At 55.1% G+C, this 17,418-nt stretch overlaps 1 protein-coding gene across 6 annotated transcripts in view; it reads right to left on the bottom strand.

Annotated features, from left to right (window-relative positions):
* Positions 1 to 17,418, bottom strand: part of DNMT3A (DNA methyltransferase 3 alpha) — a 98,743-nt gene that overhangs the window by 54,919 nt on the left and 26,406 nt on the right. For 3 of the 6 annotated variants that reach the window (XM_039238282.1, XM_039238278.1, XM_039238283.1), the window contains exons 2-3: positions 16,827 to 17,062; positions 4,325 to 4,429 (exon numbers count right to left, since the gene is read on the bottom strand). In XM_039238282.1, coding sequence (XP_039094213.1) covers positions 4,325 to 4,429; positions 16,827 to 16,889 — 168 coding nt within the window. In that variant the 5' untranslated portion in view covers positions 16,890 to 17,062. Of the gene's footprint in view, positions 1 to 4,324; positions 4,430 to 16,826; positions 17,063 to 17,177; positions 17,363 to 17,418 lie in introns of those variants that run through there. The other 3 variants (XM_039238277.1, XM_039238279.1, XM_039238281.1) reach the window with 3 other exon arrangements.

The raw sequence follows: 17,418 nt of genomic DNA, 5'->3' as shown, positions 1-17,418 counted from the left end.
CCAGTGCTGCAGACCCACCCCACTGCCTGGTTTTAACAGCCTGCCTCTCCCGATAGAAACTGCTGCAGCTTTGCCCATTTACCCACAGGCTCCCTGGTACTTGGGTCAGTCGCCCTCCTCATATTTCCTTTGACTTCTATTTCTTTGTATGCTTTTTAGACCAGGTCTACACTTCTTCCCAACAGCCCTGCATTCACATAGTAACTTAAAGTGGATCTTGGACACCCAGTCTTCCAGAGCGTGTGGCTGGAGTGGTGAGGCGTGAGCGCTGTGGGCTTTGCCGGCTGGGGGGTGTGGCGTCCAAGTCCCAGTCATCCTCCCTGAACCTCAGTCTCTTCATCTGAATGCGGGCATCATAATGACAGAGGCGCCACCTATTTCACACGGGTAAGTAAGTCATCCTTGCAGAAGGCCTTTCTTTGTAGGCAATAAAGGGCTACACAACTCTAAGCCTTATTCGCGGTCTGTGTGTCCTCAGGGAGGTGGGGAGATAGTGCGGTGTGGCTTGGCTCAGCTCAGTGCGATGGGGCGGGGGGGGGGGGCATCAACGTCAAACCTGGTGGAAGGGACGAGCTCTCTCCATGTGCTTTTTCAACTACATGGGGCAAAAGGCCAGGTGTTTGTTTGCTTAGCTCTCAATCCAGCAAGAAATAATACTTTTGTAAAATACAAAATCATGCATGTGGATGTGGCGACAGTATCAAACAGGCAAAAATTCAAACTACTCTCAAGTATAAAGACCAATGCCAGCCAAGCACGTGATCAGGGGCTTATTATCTTTTTTCAAGTATCTTTAAAATGTTTATTTATTTTTGAAAGAGGGAGAGAGAGAGAGAGCAGGGGAGGGACCAGGGGACAGAGGATCTGAATAAGGCTCTGAGCTGTCAGCACAGAGCCCGACGCAGGGCTCAAACTCACAAACCATGAGATTGTGACCTGAGCCGAAGTTGGACGCTTAACCAACTGAGCCACCCAGGAGCCCCAGGGGACTTAATGTCTTCTATTCCTTTGTGTTTGTTTGGATTAATTTTACAAACAGCTCAGAAGAGAAGGTGGTGATGGCTGAGGTGGGCTTCCCTTGCAGGATGGGCTTTGATGGTCTATGACGGTGGGGCCGGGAGACAGAAGGGAAGGGCCGGGGAGCAGCCCCCAAGGTAGCGAGAGACATGTGGCTGATGTGCTCAGGGAGCAGTGGGAGGAAAGGATTTCTAGGACAAAGGCAGTGGACACTGAGCACCAGAGCAAGTTCAGGAGAGGAGCCAGATGGAACATTCCAGACCTTGTCCCATAAGAAATGGAGTCCCTGAAGATTCTTGAACAGAAATGTACCACAGACGGTATTTAGCGTCGCCGCACGGGGTCTCCTCTCTCTAACACACTAGGCTGAAAGGTAAGTCATCTTTATCCGTGTGGTCTCCTCACCCTGGTAGGTGCTCAGTGGGTGTAACGTGTCTGTCACTGAGAGGTTACAAAGCACACTGGGGGTGGCCAGGGTCTGGTCTGGATGAGGGTGCAGCCAAGAGGCTGATGCCAGAGCAGGAGTAAGTGGAAAATACCCAGCGACAGACAGGACTTGTGGACAAAATGGTAAGACAGACAACGATTTCTTAGCCTTGGGGCCAGGGGATGGCGAAGCCGGTAGTGGCCGTACCTCATCCCTCCCTGCTGGGCCCGGGACATGCACAAATAAAGACCCTAGTCTGCAGCCGCTCGTACTCTCAGCTTCCCCGCACTTCCCCCTCTGTGCCACCTGTCGGGATCTGAGCCAAGCTCCCTCCTCTTTCCAGGCTTAGCTGGATGACACACGCTCAGCTGCTTTAAAGCTCCCTGGTCAATCTGTTCCCAGGGCCGCAGCTGTACCGGGTCTCCGCGAAGCCCTCCGGCTCTGCTCCTCTGCTGGGGAGGGGAGGTGGCCCGGGCCAGCATCTGCACCACCCAGGAGCCGACCTCGAGCGGCAGCACGAACTTTCCCGATTTCCCCTACGTGGGATCCCTCTGGGGCCCAGAGGCCTGCTGCCTGGGAAGGCCTGCGAGCCCTTCTCTCTGGGGTCAGTTTTTCTCTGTTGTCCCAGGCTGCAAGGGGTCTTTTTCACAACAGAGGCCTCGGCCCCCCGCCCTCCCGTCAGTGTTGCTGTCCCCATATTCTCCCGAGAGTCCAGGGCCTGCAGGTGCCTGCTAGGGCAGGGGCTGGACCACATGCAGACTGTGACCCCCACCAGGGCTACTGTGAGGCCAATGCTGGGCTCCCATCCGAAAGGTCTAGGAGACCCCAGCCCCACAGGCCCCCCGCATGGGAGCAGGTTTATTACACTGCCCACCCGGCCCATTTGGATCCACTTGGTCACTTGCAAAGCATCCCTGGAGGTGGACAGGACCGGTGTTCCTGGCAGTTACGTTTTCCCCATAAGGAAGCAGAAGTTCAGGGAAGGTCAGTAACTTGTTCAAGGTCACCCAGCTGGTACACGGTAAATCTTTCTTCTACCAAACTGAGGTTGCTGTAGCCTCCTAAAGAGGAAAGGTTTGGCCGGGCAAGGGAAGACTGACCTTTGCTAAGCACTGGCTCTCCAGTGCTCGCACGAACTTAATTCCCACATGTGTCTAGGAGGAATGCGTCCTTATCGTCTCTACTTTTCAGAGGGGGAAGCCGAGGCTCAGGCAGTGACTTCTTCAAGGTCACATGGGTGGTCAGCGGTGGAACCAGGATTTAAATCTGGGTCTGTTATAGTCTAAACACAGTGCTTTTCCTTCCACACTAGCCCCTGTTCCGGGTGGGGGTGGGGAGGGCATATGACCCACTGACTCTTCACCCACTTGGCCCTGCCCCTCCCCCCTCGCATTTGTCCATCTCTGGACACATTTCTACAAACCTGCCCCTGACGGCCTTGCACTTTCTTTCCTGAGGCCTCGCCTCGCCTCCCCTCAGCTCTCAGTGATATGCGCCCCTTCTGGCCCCGGGGACTCACAAGGATGAGCAAAGGGATGCCAGGCCTTTATTTGCTATAGGTGGTCATTCTTGTCCCAGGTGTACCTGAGTCGGGGGAGTGGGGGACCGAGTTCTCAGCCACAGATCATGGCCACACGTGCAGACGAGTAACAACTGGTGGGCTCCCACTACCTCCAGCCTTCACTGGGGCCCTTCCACCTTCTCCCACAAGGTGCCTGTGGGGAAGGAGAGTGGAGGGGCACCCTGGGAATCTGAGAGTACAGCCTGGAGTCTGCTGCAAGCTGGAAATTCCTTTGAAGTCGCCTGTTTTATCTTTCAACCTCATGTGAATTTTTCATCACAGGCCATAAAATATCCATGTTTGCTTTAATATTAAAATGCTTAAAATTACTTACCAATTAAATGACTTAACTCCTGCCCTCCCCCCCACCCCTCCTAATCTCCAGGCAGAGGTGGCAGTGGTGGGCTTTGGTACCCACAGGTGCCCAAACCTCCTGGCTCTAAGAACGCCCTCTCCTCTGGCTGATGTAGCACTCTCTCCCTCTGCCCTCCTTTTCACTATGGCCCCCATTCACCCCGACTCTCTACCTGCCCTGCTGAGAACATTTCCTTGATAGGCTGAGTTACAAATCTGAGCTCTCAGCTTTCCCTTGCCTACTTGCTCTGAGTTTCCCATTCTCAGCTGGAAGGGGCTGAAAGAAAGGAACGGTCTTTGGGGCTGGCAAGTAGCTATTGCTGTACCTCTGAGTCTAAGGCACAGGCAGGCCGGCTCCTAGAGCCCTCAGAGCATGCCCTCTGGAGCAGTCTTCATCTTGGGCAACGCCGGGACTCCCCCTAGACTCAGAGATTATGGGGCTGGCCCTGTAGCCCACATTTCCAACAGTGGCAGGTTCTCCTTCTTTCTTCTGGAGGGACCCATCAGCCTGCATCTCGCCTACTCACTTTGGTCAGATTTCCAGACCTGGGTTCCCTTCCTCCAGGTCCTCAGGTGGGGCTGAGGCCCGGGATGGAGGGGGAGGGGGCCTGTGCAGGCTGGCCAGGGAACCACAAGCTCTACCGTCAAAGTCACAGGCCTGGCCCAGGCCGAACTTTCAGGCTCTCTTACTGCCCTTCCAGAAAAGTCCCAGCTCTGCCAGAATTCACAGTGCAAATCCTCTGGTCTCTAGGGGTTTCCAGTTCAATGCAGAAACCAGGAAAGTGTGAGAGTGGTGGTAGGGTTCAAAGCACAGGGAATGTCAATGAGCTCTGTACTCGGAGGGAGTCCCCTGGTCCCTGCTGGACACATACCACTGCTTTCAGAGCGTGCATGTGTGTACCCGTGCACGCGTGTGCCCGTGCACACGTGCACGCACTGGGGGGAGGGGATACCGTGACACTCACCGGGGGGTGCTTGCGCTTCCGCCCGGGCCGCCCCACCTTCCGTGCTGTTGTGCTGGGCTCCTGCCGCTCCTCCTTGCCACGAGCCTCCTCCGGCTCCTCTCCCTCCTGCGGGTATAGACACAGCCTGTGAAGCCAGGGCTGGATCCAAGAGGCCTCCTCCCTGTCCCACCCACCCCGGTGACAGCCACACTTCCAAGTCTGTGCCAGGCTGCTCCCCCCCAGGCCCCCTCCACTTCTTGCCTGGCAAAGCTCAAGCTGCCCCTTAGAGTCCCATTTAAATAAAACCTTGGGGAAGATTCAGGGCAGACGCTGTTGACCCAAGCACTGAGCCGCTCTCCTTCCCGGCGGACACGTTTTCCCCAAGCACAGGGTCACAACACACGCTCTGACAAAAAGTGTGTTTCTGGATATGAGTTTATATGAAACAAACCTCATACGAGTCCTAAAATTAAATTAGTGATATATTTCATGAATCATCTTTCCTGCAAAACCATAAAATCACGTGACAAGAAATAGTAAATTTGGCGACTGGAAATACCAGCAGCACTTGGCATTGGGGACTAGGGCAAACAGGGGAGGACTTTCAAGGCCACTGTGATATATCGGCCCTGAAGCATTTGCCGTGCACGCCTGCCACCCCCCCCCCCCCACCGGGAGCATCTCAGGGACAGTGTCTTGGTTCATCTTGATGCCCCGCATTCACGGAGCTCTGGACCAGAAGTTGGATCTTGTGAGTCACCTCCCCCAGCACCTGATGGAGCGGGGCCCTGCACCGTCGTCTCATGGAGCACAGAGGCACAAACCTAGAAAGTCCTCCTGCCTCACTGCTCCAGCCTGGCCACAAACCACCCACGGGTTTCTTCTGACTCAGCCGTCTCCAGCATGACTAATCACAAACAGAAACAATGATGGGGAAGGAGAAAGGGACCCTGACCCGGCAGAGGGATCTCAGGCAGCTCTTCAAGCCCTCGGTGATGTCAGGAGCCAAAGATGGCTTCCCGGTCCCCCCTGGGGAGGGTGCCAACCCAGGGCCGCACCGGCGCCACAGAGGAGAAAGGGAAGGTGCATGGGTTCCCTGTGGATTTAACCAGATGTCCCTCGACATCCCACTCAACTTTCATTTTCTGTGATTTCAAAATAGCTTGTGGTTTGCCTGGCTGTGGGCGGGGAGGGGAGGGTCCAGGGTGGAAAGAGTCTATACCAGGACCAGAGACCCTTGACAGGCTCTTTTTAGGAAAACATGGCAGAGAAGCTGTGAGAGCAGAAAGACCACGGAGGGGGACCACCAGATGGCAGGCAGGGCTCCAAGCACAGGACCCGGGGCACATGCCCCATAGTAGGCCAGCCCTCTGGCTCTGAGCTGTCCTTGGGGAGACCTCGTGAATGCCCGGTATAAGAGATGATCACCCGGATCGCAGACAGAAGAACCATTAGCAACGCAGCTTCATCTCTGAAGGTTTCAGTCTGACCTACGGAATGGTGGTGAATTTCAGGTCGAGACAGTGCTTTTGTTCTGACCCCACCGCTGCTAAATGAGCACCGTCTTCCTCGTTCTGACCGGGTAACTCAGCGTTTACAAAACAGAGCCAATGTGAAGTCATGCAAAGGCGCAGGACTTAGAGCAAACCAGAATGGGTTGGAGCGCGGCTTGTCCATTAGCTAGCTATAGTGCCATTTTCTTGGAGCCTCGCTCTCTTCATCCCTAAAAGGGGAATCTGAAGGTGTCTGAAGGTTCTGCCTGCTTCTCAAGTTTTTCAGAGAACCAAACCAATGTTTTGTCCCCTTGTCTCTTTTGCACACTGCTGAGTTCCCAGAGCCTAGGACAGGCCCCCCGCTTAGTGAGTTTCCCACAGGCCCCCCCGCAGGAGGGGCTCACATAATCCCCAGCAGCAGGAGCCCCCCTCAGCCCTGCATTTGCCTGGAAAGCACCAGGCCAGACCTAGCAAAGCCTCTGACCACTCCTCATGGCTGGGACCATGGACTGGAATGCACCAGGCAACAGGCAAGGACGAGGCACTGATGTGGTCACAGGGCCTGGAAAGACTTCTACCGCCCAGAAATTCTGGGCTATGAGCTTTTTCTTTAACAAACTGCATTTCTTACAGGGGATTCATTTGATTTTCTAACTTTTGCTCCGAACTAACCTGCAAAGTGAAAGTCCTTCAGAGCCCTCCAGCAGCACTAAGGAACCACAGTCACCACACTGTGATGACCTAAAAACAATAACACTTGACATTTCAGGACTGGTGAGGCCTGGCTTCCATCAGCACATAGAGAAAGGCTTGGGAGGGGAAGGGGGGAGAGACCCTGAGAGGCAACTCTCGTGCTACCGGAAGACTGCTGCAATCCAGCACCTTAGTGCCACTGACTACGCCTGACGCATAGGGGATGCTCGGCATCTCCTCCCCCAGTGAATTTGGCTCCACACGACACGGCCTAGGAGGAAGGGGTGGAACGCCTGCAGCCACACCACCTGACCAAGTCTGGGTATGTGGAGCATGTGCACACCACCCCCCCGGGCGGGCTGTCGCATGCTGAGCCCGTCTCCTGTCCCCAGTGCAAGGCACAGTGTGATACACCCGGTCCAGCATTCAGGCCTCACCCCTGGGTTGTGCTTGAAGAAACCAGATCTCTCCAAGAGCCCGGGTCGGAACTCAGGTCTGCGTGACAACTGGCCCACGGCCTTTCCATCAGACCCTTAAGCACAGCTTTGTAAGAAGCATGTTATTTGGGGCCAACACTTCTTTCTTCCATGACGTAGCGATGTCACAGGGTGACGAGCAGGGTGGTAAGGCTTCCTGCTCCGGGCCTGCCCTGGTCCACACACAGTCAGGGGGATGACACATGGGGACGGGAGCAGATGGCTCAGGGCCGTGCCCCTCAAGGAGGCGTATCGAGAGGTTCATTCTCACATCTGTCACAGGGCTGGGTTTCATTCAATATCTTTGCTGATGGGTTGAGCGAAGGAATGTAAAATATGCTTATCCAATCTGCACACAGCCCTGACTTAGACAGCGTCACTAATACTCTGAAAGAAAAGCATCTGATCCCCAGTGACTTGGAGCAGCTGGAAAACAGTAACAAATTTAGTAGGAACAGACATGAGCCCAGGTTGGTTTCCTCATTCGTCAACTAAGGGGACTGAATGAGTCAATCCCTACAGTGGGGGTGGCAGGACGGGGGCGGAGATTCTAGTTGGGTGGGATGGGGGGGGTGTGAGCTGGCCTTTTTTGTCTTGCCCTCGAGTTGCTAGTAACTTCAAGCTATCTAACCTGAGTCTCTCTTTCCTCACCTATGAAACGGGGCTGATAATATCTGCTTGACAGCGATGCCATGACAATTGAGTGAGGTAATATATCAAGAGCTGACACATGATAGTCACTGAAGAACTACTAACTCCTGCTCCACCCGTCCTGACCAGAACTGTTCAGAGGAGTGCCCCCCTCCCTCCCTGCCCCCCGGCAGAACCCATTGCCCTGCATTTGCAGCTATCACTCACTGCTACAAAATTAACCCCAGCATCTGGCTGGTACTGCGGCAGTGAGGCACTCAGGAACACCGGCTCTCTGATCTTTCCAGAATGCAAAGCTGATTATGTCACTCTGCAGAGCTTAAGCCCTTGCTGAGGGGGCTTCCAGGGGACTGCACGATCAGACCAAGCTCCTTAGCCCGTGTGAAGGAAGGCCCCCAGGATCTAGCCGGCTGCATTGGCCTCCTCTCCACACTGCTTTCCTCCCACTCACGTAAACAGACTGCACCAGGTGCAAAAGTGGGCTGCTTCCCTCCCCAGTGCCTTGGCATAGACCATTCCTTCTGCCCTCACTGCCTCCCCCTCAGGTTGACCAACAAGTTCTTACTTTTCCAACCTAATGTCCTTCCTCTTGGTCCCCTCCTCAGATGGGAGTCCCTAGATCCTTTCTCCCCACAGCACCAAACATCCAGCACTGTGATGGCCAGCTGGATGGGCCATGAGCAGCTTGGGGGAAGGGACTGTCTTATTCACCTTGGCATCCCCAATGCCTAGACCAATGCGCCTAGGTCTAGATGAGTGACTGTCACATGGTATGTACTCGCAGTAAGTGACTCCATACACACAGAGAGAGACACGCATGCAAATCTACAAACCTACAGCTGTGTGAAGACAACTGCATGAGGCTCCAGTGCCGCCCTGATCTTTATGACTTCAAATCAGGAAACAGGATGACTAACATGTACTTTCTAGGCTTACACAGAATCATGTCACTTTACATTTATGTAACCCTTTACAGCTTTCAAAGCACCTTCACATTTGGTGGCCTGTTAGATTAGGTAGTTACCATCAGCCTCTCTAAACTTCTGAGGCTATGATTTGACCTAGATTTTAACACAGCTCACTGGATGGATTATTTTAAGCCACATACAACTTCTCATTCTGATGAGCTGGGCTATGACGATAATAATCTCTCGCAGTTGTACAGTACATGGTAATTAACAAACCATTTTCACATACATTAGCTCATTTTATTCTTTCTGCTTTATAGAAAGCAGAGCCCTTGTTATTTATTTATTTTTTTCTTTTTCCATTACACAGGCGGGAAATCTGAAGCTCAGAGAGGTTATCTAACTTGCAGAGATCAGAGAGCCAGGAAAAAAAGGCCTTTAGAACCAAAATTTAAATCTTTCGATTCCTAGCTCATGGGTCTTTCCACTGCAACATGCCACCATACCCTATTATGCTCTGCGCTGCTGACGTGTGTCGCCGTGTGCGGCACGGGGAAACCGTGAGCGCACAGGCGATCCAAGGTGAAGGCACACACTGGCACTCACACGTGGGTATCCACACAGTTGTCTCAGGAGGCTCATGCCCAGACACGGGACCCCTCCCCTAAAGAGATCTGCATCCCACCCAGAGAGAGCCGGCAAGATGTACGTGCTCCCTCTAGAACAGACGACGGATCCTACGGACCCAGCACCCGTTGAGCAGATGTCTCAAGTTGGTGTTGGAGCTGAGGGGATGAACTTGACAGATCTAGCCAGACCCTTTGGGACAAGAGGCACGTACAGCCTTGGCCAGCTGTCTGGCTGGCCTCCAGGAGCTGTCTGTGATCGCGGAATTCAATGAAACCAACTGGCCTCTCCACCAGGCCCAGCCCCGTTCTGGGCTGCCTGAGTCCCAGCCCTGCAGAGTGACAGCCACAGGCCCCTGCACACCATACCGCACACACGTGCTCGCAGGCGCCACACTCCCAGGCTGGGCCTACAGACAGGTGGGCGGAGGGCACGCTGCTGGAGAACGGGCAGAGAGGACGAGGCTGCAGTGTGAGTGGCCGTGCAGTGGCACCGCCAATGGCTGCACATTCCCCCTTTAATGATCTCAGTCACCTCCCAAAGCTATCAGCCCTGTTTCAATTATTCACAGTACTCAACAAGTATTCACTAACTGCTAGGTCTGCTTCACGTGACGCAGACTGAGGAAGGCTCCCACCCCTCCCAAAAGGCCATGTCCTCGGGTGGTCCCAGGCATGTCCCGTTGGCCCTTCCAAGTTCCCACAGCTCCTGGTATCTGCACACAGCAGGTGCTCCATAAATGCTAAATGGTTCAAAATGGTGGTGCCTGGGGTTTCCCAGGCCCTCCTGCTGGGGTACAGCCCTCCCCCAACCTATGCACCATGACGGGGCCTCACTGCCTTCTAGAATGGAGCCTCCACTGAGCACATACCCAACACGCTGCAGCCCAGCAGGTTAACCTCTGTGGCCTCAAGGCCAGCGTGAGGCCAGGCTAATGGGTGTGCTCAAAAATATTTATCTGGCACCTACTGAGTGCTGGATACAAAGATAAGCAAATAGAGCACTCAGTTTAGAGAGAGAGAGAGACAACACCAAAATAAAGAAGTGCCTCAGTAGAGTGTCCCCTCCGTGGACCCCAAGCCCACCCAAGCTCTACACAGCACACCATCTCATCCCCACCCCACCAGGCACCCCCTTTCTGGAGGCGCGAGAACTCTACATAGGGCAAGAGTTTTCTTCATAGTCACGTGACCTTTTGCCAAGCTTCTTAACCCCCTGTGCCTCAATTCCTCCTCTCTAAAATAATGAGAGGTGATGCCCCCTGGGTTGTTGTGAGGATTAAGTGAGTTAATTGCCGAGCCGAGGAACCTCTGTTACGTGCTCTTCCACCGTGTGTAGACATTAAGTGGGATGATTATAAGTAGTACCCCTTATTGCCCTGTGGCTCTCTGTAGGGCACGACCAGGCCGAGGTGCCAGAAAGGAAGGTCATCGTTCCCATTTCATCCTGGGCAACCCACTCCAGTCTGCCCTTCTCTGCAGAGCCGAGCTCAGCTAATCCCTCCCAGGCCTGTGTTTCTTGGCAGGGAAGGGGGCTCTGTCCCCGGCCTGACCATTTAAGGCATAAGGGACCTGAGAAACCCTGGGGCTAGCCAGGGACCCTCACCTGAGCTTCTTCTTCTTCTTCTTCTTTTTTTTTTTTTTTTTTTTTAATGCTTTATTTATTTCTGGGAGAGAGAAATGAGCAGGGAAGGGTCAGAGAGAGAGGGAGACACAGAATCTGAAACAGCCTCCAGGCTCTGAGCTGGCTGTCAGCACAGAGCCTGACACGGGGCTCGAACCCATGAACTGTGAGATGATGACCTGAGCTGAACTCGGAGACTGAGCCACCCAGGCGCCCCATCACCTGAGCTTCTGAAGGTAGCCATGCCTTTCCCTCCAGGAGTTAGGGCTCCCTGTCTCTTTCCTCAGGGAGGGGCATTCTATTCAATGCATGAGGGGAAGAGGAACCTCAGGCCTGTTTTGAGGACCCAGAAATAACCTTTCTTCCATATACCAGGTTCTCAGTGGACTTTAAACCCACGCCATTCACACCCCACCTGCATTTTCCACATGGTCACCCCAAGCTCCTGAGATCCTTGGGCCTACAACGCATCGATCCCACCAATGTGCAGATAGGCAGGTAGATAAATAGATAGGTGAGTAGGTAGGTAGAAAGCAAGCTAACTAGTTATCCAAAATAATTCCTCAGACTAACTTAATATGTGCCAGGTCCCTGTGCTAAAAACACACCATATAAACGTCTCTTCCCTGCTCAGAGGCCACACAGTGGATTCACACAGCACATTCCAGATGCAAACACAGGTCTGTCTCTGGAGTCCGAGTGACACCTTCTCAAAACTGTAGCTAGCAACTGCGAGTTACCTAAACTTGACATGCCTACCTCCTTTTCCGGCGCCTCACAGATAGCGCATGCTTTATGAATGGAAGGTTTGCGGAGAACCCTGTGTTCAAGCTTGTCTACCAGCACCATTTTCCCAATAGCATCTGCTCACTTCATGTCACGTTTTGGTAATTCTTGCAATATTTCAAAGTTTTCATTACGTTTGTTATGGTGATCAGTGATTACAACTTGCTGAAAGCTCAGATGATGGTTAGTATTTTTAGCAATGTTTTAAAATTAAGGTACGTAAATTTTTTAGACATGTTATTGCACTCCTGACAGACTACAGTAGAGTACAAACATAACTTCGATGCACTGGGAAATAAAAAAAAATGGATTTGACTTCCTTTATTGCAATATTCGTTTTACCGTGCTGATCTGGAAAGGAACCTGTAATATCTCCGAGGTATGCCTGTCATAGCTAAAGAGAATTTTAGAGAATGCACAGCCTAACACATGGGTGCCAGCCAGCTCGGGGGTGGGCACCATTTACATCAAGCGTCCATTCTACACGACCAAGCATCTAATCGGCTCCACTGAACTAAAAATGGATGCGCCTTTATCAGCTGTGTTCCTGAAGAGGTAGTTGCCTTCTCTGTTACTGTTTGATGGACTAAGAGAGATGTTATATAAACAACCCCCATAGTGACTATTATAAAGCAGAGAGCCGGCCCTGAGCGTTGACGGGTGGGCATCTGAGTGAAATAAAGGCAGAGCGGGCCCAGAGTGGGCCACAGACCTGTGGATCAGCAAGAACAATGGAGAGAGGAGCTGGGGGAAGCCTACCCAGGGTGCCCTTGAGTTTGTGTACCAGAATACAGGAAGCAGTCAGTGCCCAATGGAAGTCAGCACTTGCCAGGCCTTTGAGTTGGACTTAGGTGTGGAGGGAGGAGCCCCAGCCACAGCAGTGGACACACACACACACGCACACACACACACACACACACACACACACTTGCTATGCTCCCCCAGCACAAATACGCTGTTGCTTCTACCACCCAGCTGCCCAGGAGGGGCCTCCACCTCAGGATGGTAGGCAAGGCTTGTACTTTCCTACCCCCTTTCCTTTACTAGGTCCTCCAGGAATGTTTATTTAGTTCATCCGACAGACTTGTGGAGCCCTACTATGTGCTAGGTGCCTGGAAAGGTACCTGGAAAGAGAGGAAGAGAAGGAAAGAGAAACGACGTGTGCAGGAGGGAGGCGGACAGGCAGGGAGGGAAGAATGGTAAGAAGCGGGGTGTCCACAGCCCTGTCTTCATTGAACAGCGTGTGTCTGGAGTGTCTGTGTGTGCACGCACACACACCCACAATCATGCACACTAGCCTTGTATGCAAATTCTTACTGGAGATGAAGTTCCCACAACACCCACCCCGGGGCAAGAGCACTGCCACACGGAGTAAGGCACTCCCTGGTCATCCTGACTTCTAGTCTAGATAAACATCCTGGCCCCTGCAGCAGAAGCAATGTGGGCAGGACTGGGGAGCATCATGGCTGGAGGCACCACTCACTCTACTCTCTTCTTGTAGGAGGCAGCCTGATGGTCAGAGGCCAAGAGCACAGTCGGCCTGGGTTCCAAGCCCACTTGCTAGCCACTCATGAGCAGTGTGACCTTAGGCAAGTGACCTCACCTCTCTAAGCATCCATTTAGTCACTAATAAGATGGAGGGTGAAAAGAATACAGCCTATTTTCTGGAACAATGGTCAGAATGAAACAAGATAATGCAAAGCACTGAGCTTCAAGTAGCACCTGGCAGACAGTCAGCGCTCAGAGCATCTTGGCTGCTGTGATTCTGAGGCCAGAGGAAAGAAAGAGGGGAGCGACACGGACATGATCGGGGCCCAGCCTGGGGCTTGGACTGGTGGCCAGATACTGACTCATATTTGGGGAGCTGAGGAGGCTTTTCCAACCCCTTCCTGCTGCTTCTGCCCCTCCCCTCCCCTCCATTCAGGGCCTGGTACCCCACCTCCATGCTCCTCTGCAAGCCAGGACCCTGGCTCTGGGCCTCCCTGCTGTTCACCTCCACCAACACACACCCATTTTCCCACAAGGCCAGCCTCCCCCCTCCCTCCATGTGGCTACATCTACCCAGCTGACCCACCATGGGGAGAACCCCAGAGCTCTGCCCCCAAAATCTGCATGGTCCCAGCCTCCCCAGGCAGCTCCCTCCCCACTGAACATATGGATGGCAAGGTAGGGGGGCCACAGGGAGAAGAGGTGCGGGGCAGACCCCTCTATGCACTCCCAGTGCATAAGATTCCATCTCGGCCACCACCCACGGCTCTGCACTGGGCCTGCCTAATCCAGGCCCCAGGCTGCTGTCTTGTGGAAGGGTCCCATGCCCCTCATTTTCCTTGCTCTGCTGTCTGCCGTGTATTTCCTGAGCACCTACTCTAGGCTAGTCAGGCCTGCCCTCCCCCTTGATCTCATCCACATCAGTACTTCCCAGATGCCCTAGAGCTGGTTAAAACGCAGATTGATGGGCCCAGCCCCAGAGTTTCTGACGTGCATCTCTAACCTTTCCTGGTGCCACTGGTGCTGCCAGTTTAGGGGGGGGGGGTCCCGTTTTGGGAACCACATACCCACTACAAACTATACTTCAAGGCCAACTGAAAGAAGCAAGGGCCTTGATCAGAGAGGAACAGTGAAGATTAGGGAGCGGGCACACCGGCAGAGGAAGCCGCGTAAACAGAGGCCCAGCAGCTCCAGGAAGTACCCAAGTGGAAGGTGCCTGGAGGCGTGGCCGGGACGGAGGCTGGAGGGGCACATGGGGCCCGTGGAGCAGGGGCCAGGGCGTGGCCACACCCCCTCCCTCTGGCTCACCAAGTGGTTCCTTCGTGCCAGGTGCCCCGGCGACTCTGCCAGGCCTCTTGGGCCGCAACCCAAGCCCATCTTCCCCCTCTGTAGCGACATGGCGCCTCTGCCCCAGGCCTGGCTTTCTGGGGCTGCCGTGGGCGGCCGTCGGTGTCTCTACCCGCCCTCCCCGGTGGCTCCCCGGAGCTGTGCGAGCCAGCTCAGAGGTGCCAGGGAGGTGTGCCAGGTGAGCCGGCATGCATGCTGTGGGCGTGGGCGGCTGGGGAGGAGCCCCCGCCAGGCCCCGGCCCCCATCTATCGGCAGCTCTATCAGCACCAGGATCTGGGGCCGGGTGTGCGTGTGTTGCCGCTTGAGCCAGAACAGTTACTATGGGTAGATAATAATAGCAATCGTAATCCCTCATAATTGGACCAGACTTTGCTGTTTGCAGGGCATTTCCATGCCCATGACCTCATCTGACTTCCACAACCACCCTGTAAAACAGGCACAGCCAGAGTTATGATCCCCACTTCACGGCTGAGCAAATGCAAGCCCGGATGGCCTGAAGTCACATCTTCAGGAAGTGGCATACTCAGGCCTGGGCCCAGGGACTTCTGACTCTGTCCAGTGCTCTTTCTCGATCTTGAACTGTCATCACAGAGAGCCTGACCTGCTGGTCTCCATGTGAGGGAGCCAGAGCCTCTGCTCTCCAGGGCGGCACAGATCAGGAACCAGAGGCATCTGGCCTGACTGTCCCCACCTTCGGGGGAGGGGGGGCAGCTGACCACCAACTGTGAGCATATGGACATGGACTGTGTCGGACCACCTAGGGAGGCCAGGGTCACCTAACCCAACGGAGAAGTAAAGCAGAGCTGGGGGTGGGGAGGGAATTACCCATAGCTTCACTCAAGAGCACAGGTGGCTGGCCGCAGGTGGCCCTGACTGTGGTGGCGGGGCGTAGGTCTACCGCCACCTGAGACAGGAGTGGCCCGGAAGGCCCACAGAATGACCTGGACCACCTGTTCTTTTTCCATGGGGTCAGAGAGAAGGGGACTAGTAGCCCCTAGAAGCCTGGCTCAGTGGGCCATGGCAAGCACTTTCTCCCCATTTTGCTGCATACACGCCCCCAACCAGGGTGTTCTGCTGGATTCCAGACTGGGAAGGCAGGCGCCCAGGCTTTGTGCTCACACCTGTGTGTATGTCCGCACGAGGACTGACACAGGTGGGGTAGCGGGAGAGGTTCTGAGCCACCAGGCCCTCATCTGGACCCACCCCTGAGTAGCTGGGCTCAGCATCCTCACCGTCTGCCCCTGGCCCACCCCACCTGTTTCAAGGGCTGCTTCCAAGAACCGCACGGATGGAAACCACTCAGAAAACTGAAACGGGCTCTGAGAATGAGCAAGCCCAGGAAGGAGCTGAGCACGCACAGGGGAGGATAAGCAGTGAGACAGTCTCAGAGCTGCCCCTGACGGTGGCCAAGCAGAGGGGACACTCCTCAGAGGGCCCAGGGGGCCCACACCTGATGCAGGTGTCCACTCTGGTTCCAGAAAGACAAACTATATCCCCCAGCCGAGCATCACCACCCCTCACTCCTTGCTCAGGAAAAGGAGAGCAGACAGAGGAAACCGTGGGGACCAGGGCATGGCAGGCAGGACACCCCAGAAAGGCCCGTGGCTGGCACAGCTTCCCCAGAAGGGTGGCGGTGGGGTTCACCACTTCCCTGATGGGGGAGACACAGAATCCCATTGTTGGGGGTTCAGGGTGGCTCTACCTATAGGTGGACACGGCTTGCTGAGGTTCCAAGGCAGCCTGTTGGGACCCAGCAGGCGTCCCGACTGGTCTGCTGGGATCTCCTCTGATTTAGGCTCATCCTGGACTTCATCAGAGGGTGATGAAGTCACCTCTCATGAGGCTCTGAAAACAAGGAGGTCATTGGCTCCACGGTCAGAAGTGACAATCACTCAGAGCCCGGGGTGGCGGTGAGGGGCAGGAAATCACCATCTCCAGGATGACTGGTATCACCATGTATGGGAGGAGGAGCCCTCACGCGGCCTCACATCTACTGAGCCTCCCTGACCTGGTCTTTGGCCTCCCAGAAGCTACTGAATACCCTGAGGAAGCAGAGGCAGCTAAGACAGGTAAAATGACCTACCCGAGGACACAGGGCTGGTAGGAGGCCAAGCCAGAAAGGAATCTGGGTTTAGGGACACGCTGCAAGGCCGACCCCCAACGCTGTACAGACCCAGGGCCTGAGCCTCTGCGCAGACACCAGGAAGGTTAAAAGCCTGGCTCCTGGAACCTGGCACGTGGTTCAAATTCCCACTGTACCACCAGGGCTGAACCTCTACCAGCCATCGCCCCGAACAGGGACATCACCCCCTCCACCGCCCAGGGGGAAGGCTGAGCTGCGCGGTCCAGCGCTCAGCACATGGACATCACCACTGCTCGGGGACGGGCCCTCCCTTCCCCAGGGGGCCCTGGGCAGAGCCAGCCGCTCACCTTGCGGTCCTCCTCCCGCTCCGGAGCGGAGCTGCTGGTGTCCCCGGGGCCGCTGGAGGGCATCGCGGGCAGCTGGGCGGCGGGAGGCAGGCTGGGGCTGCGCGGGGCTGGGGGGCTGCTGGGCTTTGGGGAAGGAATTATCGTGGTCTTCGTGATCAGGAGTTAGAAATGAGACATAGATCCTGGTGCTGAGGGAGACTCGGGCTGCCTGGCGTGTGGGCTTCCAGTGGCTCCACCTGTCGGGGGGGCAGACAAGAGGGGTCAGCAGGGCAGGGCACCCCCCCATCCAGGTCCCACCTGACCACCCCCCCCCACCTCAGCCCCGGGGCCTGTGAGGCCTGTTCCTCTGACCTCACTCCTCTTCCCAGGCTCACCGGCAGCTCCGGCCAAACTAGCACCCCAGAGAGTAGGGGAACTCAGAGACTGAGCTGCCAGGGTCCTGCCTGGCTTCCCCCAGGGCCGCCTCCTGCCTCCGAGGCAGCAGCAGTCTCCCCGCGGCCTCCTCCGCGTTGCTGGGGCGCAGTGGGTGCCACTTCTGGGACTTCCAGCTGCCTCCTGCCTCCTCCCTTTTCTTCATTCACGTCTGTTCTCT

This window comes from Hyaena hyaena, unplaced genomic scaffold, assembly GCF_003009895.1.
Source record: "Hyaena hyaena isolate Hyena2069 unplaced genomic scaffold, ASM300989v1 scaffold_138, whole genome shotgun sequence".
In the NCBI taxonomy this organism is placed as follows: domain Eukaryota; kingdom Metazoa; phylum Chordata; class Mammalia; order Carnivora; family Hyaenidae; genus Hyaena; species Hyaena hyaena.
The sequence above is the reverse complement of the archived record's forward strand: the minus strand, read 5'-3'. Positions and strand labels throughout refer to the sequence as shown.